General features: G+C 44.4%; 1 protein-coding gene across 1 annotated transcript in view; it reads right to left on the bottom strand.

The window, feature by feature from the left end:
- Positions 1-459: 459 nt before the first annotated feature.
- The window catches only part of ANTXRL (ANTXR like), a 50,371-nt gene continuing 41,976 nt past the window's right edge, over positions 460-8,854 (bottom strand). The window contains exon 18 of the mRNA XM_088528802.1: positions 460-1,197. Within this exon, the coding sequence (XP_088384928.1) occupies positions 967-1,197 (231 nt within the window). The 3' untranslated portion in view covers positions 460-966. The remainder of the gene's footprint in view (positions 1,198-8,854) is intronic.

Genomic DNA, 8,854 nt, shown 5'->3' with positions numbered 1-8,854 from the left:
AAAGATATTCATATTCATTGAAGGATTCATATTTGAATCATCAGAAGATTAAATGGCAATGGAATTGATTCCAGTATGCTCCTGCTGTATACATAAAGCACACTGTGTGCATATGGTAGCAATCATGTTTAAGCTACATATGTCTTTGTTCCATTTCAGAGCATGTTTTATGCAAGTGTAAACTAAACACTGAACCAAGAAGTTTTTGTCTAAATTCTGCTGACATCTGGACAAATATAATCCCAGGTCTTGTTCACAGTTTGGACTTTTAGAAACAAAAACCTGACCTTCAATGACTACTCTATGCAACCAAATCTAACCACTTGACGGCAAGTTCAATACTGATTTTCCTCAGGAGAAAAAGATACTCCTCCTCTATGCTAGATTATTAAAGCTAAGTTATTGGCATATAACCTCATTTTACCTCATTAATTTCAACTTACATGGAAATTCCACCTGCAGAATCAGACAAAGACAAAAAGTTATTCTTGCAACTATTGCTCCCTGTTAACAGCTGGATGCAGTACTGTTGGGGAAAGAAAGCAAATTCTTCAATGAACTATGTTTAACCAACTTGCAGGTGGCAGCTATCAAAACAACCGATGCGCATGTGTCTGGCTAAAGTTATTAACGTATGATCTGACATACCAAGTCAGACAAATGTCATATGTAAATAGATCTTCAAAGGTATACATACTAAAGCTGCAGCTGTATCTAGATGATCATTTTTGGTTTGTTTCTCTTTCCCATAGCTCTGAATCTATCTACTGAATGTTTACTCAGCACGTGTGGTATAAATATATTCATACATTAAAATTGACACTTGGCAATTTTTTCTTTTTTTTTTTTTCATTTTTTTGCTGACCAGCAACAAATTCTGATATCTTTAACTGTAAACCAATACTCAATAAATATGCTGTGTTCAGCAAAAAGACGTGTTTTTGTCAACCTGGGTTTTGCCACACTCTAAGCCATGGGCTGGGGGGGCGGGCGGGAGGGGGGCGGTCCCGGCGGCGCTCGGGCTGGGGGGGGCCCGGGGGGCGGCTGCCTGGACGGAGGCTGCAGGGACACGGGAGGAGAGGGGCATCTCGGAGCGTTGTTGAGAGGAACGTCATCGCGCTTGGGCAGCTTCGGAGGGGGGCTGTAAGGAGCGGAGGTCCCGTCTGATTTCACACGGGTGAAGTTTATGCATCTTCCCTGGAGATTAAAGGAAAAAAAAAAGTTATTTTTCATTAGAAAAATGTGTCTTGTCTCAGCAGCAGCTAGACAAAGGGGCTATAAGCAGAAGGATCAGACTGTGCTTAGCGATCTTCATCCAGTCCCATTCTTTGGGTCCTACACATGATATTCAGAGCATGCTGCATTAATGGACAGCACTAGAAAGCAGTGCTGCTTCTCTTGGGTTTCAGAGCTGCTGCCTATAAAGAATAGCCTAGGAGCGATTTAGGCACACAGGGAGCCCGGATTGTTCCTGTTTGCCCTCTCCTGCTGGAGTTATGCAGAATGAGACTAAAGCCACAATTCCACAACACAGTCCTGCTAGCCTTGGCAAGATCCCAAACCAAAGGAACCAAAACCTTCAACCAAAACACAGCTTTGCAGAGGTTCTTGTTACTCAGGTTCCAGATGGACAGAGGGATGCACACACCCCAGGTCCATGTGGGCAGTGCTGGGCAATCCTGCACAGTAATCCCAGTCTTGCACCAAGATCTCTGCGGTCAGCCCTCCTCATCCCCTCGAGGCCACTACATTTTGTTACCAAGTGTCCTGCTGTCACTGTGGAGGCCTCCAGACACCGAACGCTGTGTGTGCATGAATGCAGTGCTAGTTGCCTCCATTGCCTTGCACAGCAGATACGGGAGGAGGCATTTTGCAACAGTCTGGCTGCACAGGCTTGGCAGAAGCCTTGTGCCTGCAAGTCAGAAAGGCCTTTCACTGTCGCGAAGAAGCCTGGAGATGAAGGCTGTCTGAAGACGCAGGAGTGACACTGCCAACAGCCCTCTCAGAGGAACCGTCACATACCTGATGAACTGGCTAATCCCACCAACCTAAGTCCTCCCTACCTTTTTAATATAGCAGCATTTCACACATCACTGCTGCTCTGCGTCTGAACGGCTCTTCACAGCTGCCGCTACCGAAAAGCGCACACTACAGCTGCCTTTTTGCTCATCTCAGCTGGAACTTGGCTTCCAAGTAAGTGACTGTGGGCTGGAAGGGATGAGCTCCACCGGTCAGCACCCCTTCCTCCTGTGCAGCAGGACTGTGTTGTGCCTGCAGCAATCATGGCAGGAGCAGCCAGTTAGCACAGAGGAGAATATAACCTGTTTGTTTCTTTCCAGGACAAACAGTAACTAGGGAAAACCAAAGCAGTGGTTTGGTATCTGTCTCAGAAGGCCCCTTCTTCCCACTGCTCCAGGAGAGCTGCCCAGCCCTGTGCCCTGGCTGTTGCCTGCACAGGGGATATGTTCAGTAGTTCTCAGTCCCAGCTTCAGCACTACACTCAAATAACAGTCTCAAAAAGGGAAAAGTCTCCTTCCTAAAGGGCAAACTTGTTACAGAGGTGTTAATTTATGAACCAGGTTCGAAGCAACACTATGCTGGGGCCGGAGCATCTGTGCACGGAGGCGTCAGGAATGGAAACCAAGCAGGATCCTGGCTACTTCTGCAACTGAGATGAACCACTGGATCAAGAGTCAAGTCAGTGCTTTGCTCTGCGTTGTCATAGGACACGAGCCCTGGACCAGGGCTGCAGCAAGGGGCCATCTGCATCTGTGTAAAGCGGCCCTTTTTCTTCTGCTATGTCCCACTTTATTCAGAGCACACATTAGGTTACTAGGAAATTCAACGCTATTTATTCTTCTGCAGTGAAGACTACAGAAATGTTTAGCAACTGCTCTGCAGATAATATTTAAGAAGTCAGCCTTGGTATTTCTAAGGTTTTGAGTTCAAAGCAGCTAAATCACCCAAGACAAAAAAAACGCCATTCCGAAGACAGTATCTGTACGAGGAGCAGAAGAAAAAAATAAAACATAGAGCAGAACAAACTCCCTTATAGAAAATGTAAAGCTGCAAAGCAAACCCCAGTGCTTTTGCCTACAAGCCCTTCCTGCCTCCGTTCTGTCTATCTCCCAAACATCAATTCCAAATATATTCATAGTCTATAATCAAAGGGGATCCCATAAATCTGTTTGCATTACTTTCACTTCAGTTAAAGTGATAGGCGACGTCAAACTGCTGCCAGTTTCTGCCACACTCGCTGATTTGTCAGACAGATGGGTAATTTAAAGGCCATGCGCCGCATTGTGTCATGAAAAATACGGTTGCATTGGGAGAGTCTGACAAATAAAGGCTTGGATGATCGATGTATCTGAAGTGACACTTCCTCACAAAAGATTATTAGTGTTTGCCTCCACTCTCATTTATCTACAACATACTGGAGTAAATTCTTCTGAGCACTTCACGCAGCCATTGATAAATCAAGGCCAAGCTCTTAGCTCGTGGAGGATTAACAGCCAATAGCGAGGGGAAGGCACGAACAGTTATAAATCACAAGTTGTACTTTGAACTTATCCATTGTCTTTCATCAAAAGATTTCCAGGTTGAAGAATTGGGTTCTGTGCTTATTGCAATGCATACAACAGAATGACATGTCTACTCTGCTGGAACATGCACACTCCTCTGGGATCAACTTCAAAAATAATAAAATAAAAAACCCAAACCACACAAGTTTCTTTCTCAAATAATTATTCTGCTTCTTAAAGTAACCATAGGATTTTTAATACTGTTTAAAAGGATTAAGTAATTTCTGCTCCAGATGCACATAAATTCACTTCAACAGTGTAAAACAAGGACAGAAATATTCAGATATTATTCCAAAGGTATCCTGCACCCTCACTCTCCCCACATGAGTCAACACAAGTGATTAGCGCGGACAGAGAGTCCTCAGCAGCGTTACCTTCTCCTGCAGGACGGCGCACTGCATCCCTTCGGGAAGCATCCCGGTAACGCCGCGGTGCTCCCGGGCAGCCACAACAGCTGTCGGGAGCTGCTTCACTTCATGGGAAGCAGCTGATCCATGCAAATGGGGCCTGCCGGGCCCGGCCCGCGCGCGCAGCGGCCTCGCTGGGCCGCGGGAGCTGCCCCGCGCGCCTCCGTCCGCGCGGCGCCAGATGGAGGGGCGCCCGCCCGCCCTCCACCTCGCATCTGCACGCTCGCCCCTGCCCATATGTCCGGTCACTTGTTCGGGCCTGGTCACGCCGCTTGCCAGTTTGGCTTTTCAAAAGGTACAAATGCTGAAGCAGCGGGATGTGCCCTTGCCCCGACTCCAGCTTTTATCCCAGCTAACGATCACATGTGTCATTCGGGCACTCAGGACTCCCAGGCAGTGCCTCCTTGACCACCTAGAATGCGTTTTTGTGTGCGGTTTAAGGGGGGAAGGAAGGGAGGAAACTCTTGAAAGCCTTCACAGCTTGTTTCTCAGCTATTTTGATCGTAATGCTCAGCACATCTTTTCCTAGCAGAAAATCTCTTCACCTAATATACCAAAAGCACTTTTAAGCAAAAAGAATTTTGAAAATCCACTCTAACTGCTGTCACTAGCTGTCACCTTGCTCCATTCTTTTTAATACACATTCTCGTATTTAACAAAAATCAAATGTAGCCTCACCTGTCCATGCCAGAGTTTTTTAAGCCACTGAAATCTGAGATTATCATAATTTGCTCAGGTTCAGGAGTCAAATTTCTCTCCAGGTTGCTTTATCCATGTTATTGTTCTTTATCTGAGATGACTCTGTCCCAGTTTGTTATAGGAATGGTTTGTCAGCATTTTGCTTCGCTTCCTAAAAATCTGTCACTAGCTCAACAAGAAATTGGAATTTGAAAACTCAAAAGAATAGACCCAACCTTTTATGATACCTACAAAGCGTAAGGCATATAGAATGATGCATCTTCAGATCACAAGGCAAGAGAAGATATTTAAGAGCTAGCCTACAGAGAAAGTCAGAGTCAGTTTAGCTGGGTGAAAGGTTTGATCTAAACATCCAGAAACCAAAGGGGCTGCAAAGCTTTTTTGGTCAACAAGTTTGAGTCAGGTTTGTTTCGACTTTTGTGTAAGCCAAATCTTAGAAAAAAAAATCAAGAGGACAGTGCTTAAAAGAATAAATTTTTAGCAGATGCACCTAAACTGAATATCCTAAAGCATCAATAGAATGGGAAGACTGCTCATCAGATTTATGAGTGAGGCAGATTATGGATACAGTAATTTTAAAGAGCTGATCCAAGGAGGCCCAGCATTCCCACTATTCCGGTTCCTTGGGTTGGTACTAGGCTTAGCAGCTGGCTCCCAAGGAGCCTGGGTCCATGTGAAGCAGCCTTTGCTGAACGCTTCCGCGCACAGCGCTGCCTCACGCTGCCTGTGTGCTGGACATGTCACGGCTCATTAAAACCTTCACCAATTTCCTGGGAATTGCACTGATTAGCCTGCAGCATAGAGGCTGGAAATTGGTGAGCCACCAAAACAGTCTGTCCCATAAAATACAAGCCTGCCTGGTTTTCAGGCATATTCAACTTTCACTGGTTACTCTTACATTTGCAACCCACACATTGCTTTTGTGTTGAAGGATAAAGTATTGGATAAGTGAGAGATTCCTATAGCAGCTAGTAGGTGGCTGATCACACTGTCTATAAATATATAATTTATATTTATACTTATACTAATCTTGATCATAATATCATTAATCGTATAGTATTTTAGGTCTTAAATCATTAACTTGTAATTTTTCATACAGCCAGATTCAGTTACTAGGTATCAAAATAATAACTAACTATAAGCACCATTTGTTTGTATGGGAGGCTAGAGTTAGGCTCTTTAAATATTTTCAAGTTTAAAAAAACATTCTTTGTCAATAACTATTTTCTGGGTAATCTATTTGTCAGTTCAGAATTAACACCTTAAATGACAGTGATCCAAAACCAGGAAGAGCTGACAGAGAAACGCGTTGACTGAAGAGGATTTTAGATGCTAAGATCCAAATACATGAAGTATTGGTATCCAACACTGAGAATATGATTACTATTTTCTTCAGCACTACTTTTAAAAAGGAAACTCAGTTCAACCTTTTCTTTATCCAGTGTATTATCTAGCCCCTTTATATGTAAATTGCGAATGCCTCCAGTTCCTCCTTTTATCATAGACTTTTGGACTTCTTAGAAGGAGAGGAAAATCACTACATAGGAGTGATCTATAATCCCCAACAGTGTCCCAGTCGGGGCCCTATAGCTGCCTTAGGCACACGTGATAGCTCAAATAGAAAACTGCAAAGTGATGAAGGCACCAGGACGATTGCAGAGGCAGCCGCGAGCTGTTTGCGGCCCAGCGCGCGACGCGGCACTGCCAAAGGTGTCACGTCCCGGGCCCAGACACACTTCACACTGCAATGGGAGCTTTAACACCGTTTTCAACAGGAAGGTGCAGTGATATTTGGAAGCGTAGCACCAAAGGCATGTCTGGATACTTGACAGAATTTGCAAGGACACTTTTTAAAACAACTCTCATGCCTTTTCACTTACTCTGCCACTGGAATTAAGCCCCCTATAAGCACATGTCACAAGCTCACTGTGGGAAGCACCAAGGAAACACAGCTCAGAAAGTTAGTCCTGGCTTCAAACAGCCTGATGCTCAAGGACCAAACAGGGAATGGCTGTTGCATACAGACGAGGCAGCGTGTGACACAGAATCCACCAGACACGAAGACAGGGCTACCAGTAATTTCCATCAGGCTTGATTCTGTAGGGAGCTGAATCCTGTTTCCAGCCTGGTCTTAGAAGATAACTGCAGCAAAGGCCTAAGACATCTGAAAGAATGGCCAGAATCACAGGATCCCCTGTAGGAATGTACAAAACATCACATGTCTTGGACCTTGCTGAGATTGTGGTTGAAGAAACTCACGGTGCAGATCTGATTCTGAGCCCTAAAAAGTCCAAAGTAGCAAACAGACCAGAAATAGATGACAACGGGTATAAAGAAAGCTTAAGTTTAGAAGTCATACTTAATATTAACCATTGATTTCAAAGTTCCCTAGATGAAACCCCATCTGAATCTGATGGAAATATTTTTCTGAACCTGCATTTCTTCACCTAACCTAAACGTGTATTCACAAAGCAAAAATACATTGCCTTCCTCTTGGCTGCCAACCTTTTTGGATCAGGCTTCCAGTAGGAAGGAAGTAAGGAGAGACATTACCAGGTCATGTCATCTGCCCAAGGTCATCCAGCAGCTTGGGAAAAGAACTGGCATTTACAAGGTCAGGACTCATGATTCACATCCCTTGTTGTGACCACAGCACCACACATTTCCACACTTGAATGCTGACCAGACTGGAATGTGGTTCAAGAAAAAGAAAAAATCCACAAAAAACAGTGGCTGTTTGCAAAAGATTTTCTCTTCCCCTTAGCATATTCAGGGAAAAGGAGGTTGTATGTGGACATCACCTAGAAAGGGGAGCATAGCAACAGGAGCAACAAATATTTTCTGGGTGCAATAGGCCTACACTTGAGGTATTGGCAGCTTGCTAGAAGAAGCCAAGGAAGCCACAAAAGACCATAACAATCCTGCTCAAGCTGTAGTTAAACGTCATCGGGCTTTCCGGAGGGAATTGTTTGTCTCTTCAGGAGCAAGCAGGGACTCTGGTGTGCACAGAGGATGAATACGAGGCTCTTTACACTGAGGGTGTAAGATAATGCTGTAGACTCTCTTGAGAGACTTCTGGTGAACATGTTCATTCTTCCTTGCCTCAGCCAAAAATTAAGATCTTGGCCCATCACACAAACTGCCTCTTTGTTCCTTTTCCCAGTGTTTGGGGCCAGAAACAGAGATACAAACGTCTAAACTCCCCATGCGTGGCTGGTCCTGAAGTGGCTCTGCTGCTACCTAGAGCAAGTAGTTCTCACATTCCTCTCTTGGGCTGTCTTGCAAGAACGTTACTCTCCCTGCATAAGACTTACTCAGTTCAGTCAGTAACAGAGCTGACATATTCATAACGAATATCAGAAAATTTCCCCTCTTCCAAAAGCTTTTACTTTAAGTTGTGTTGAAGACCTCTTTGGGACATAAATACTTTATTATGTCTAGGAATTAATACACCAGGGAAGTAACGCAAGCATTCAAGTCCTGGCATTGACCTCTCCTTCCTATTTTAAGTATGCTATAGAGAACTAACACTGCAGGCAAATATATCCCTACCACGTTTCCTTTATGCAGCTTAACCAGCCCATCTGGTGCCAGCGCTGGGTTTTGAAGCAGCAATTTTTTGTGAGCACCCCACTGCCACCCCTCTCAGCCTACCACCAGTACAGAGCAGTCTCCCAGCTGCACAGAGAAGCAAATGCAGCTCTCTTCACTGCTCCTCAAAGCTCTGCTCCAAAGTGGGACAGCACTCTTGCAGGCTTCACTTTACAATTCCCAACTAGCCCAAGCCTGAAAGTCATCAACCAGTGAAGTCTTCAGTTTCTACTTAGGTGATTATATTCCGTAGAAGAAACGCCAAAAGGAGAGGAAAAGCAATATTTTCAATTAGGGAAAAAAAAAAGGCAGAAAGATCTTAAAATGCAGCAGAAACCACCAAAGATTTTGTGGCAAACAAATGCACAACAGTCTTGTAATTGCAGTAGGGCTTTCTGTATACCTCTGAGACTAAAACTGGCATATAAAGTTGGAGGATTTTCATCTTGCTTTGAACATAAACATCAGCATAATCTTAAGTGACTTAATAGGCATAGATCAGAAGCCCTTCAGGTTAGGTAGTATCTTTCTGTCACACATGAACAACTGCAGATACAGTGATCTGGGTTTTCTTCT

The sequence above is a fragment of the Tinamus guttatus genome, unplaced genomic scaffold, assembly GCF_059628265.1.
Source record: "Tinamus guttatus ecotype Peru unplaced genomic scaffold, ASM5962826v1 Tinamus_guttatus_pri_ptg000314l, whole genome shotgun sequence".
Lineage (NCBI taxonomy): Eukaryota > Metazoa > Chordata > Aves > Tinamiformes > Tinamidae > Tinamus > Tinamus guttatus.
The sequence above is the reverse complement of the archived record's forward strand: the minus strand, read 5'-3'. Positions and strand labels throughout refer to the sequence as shown.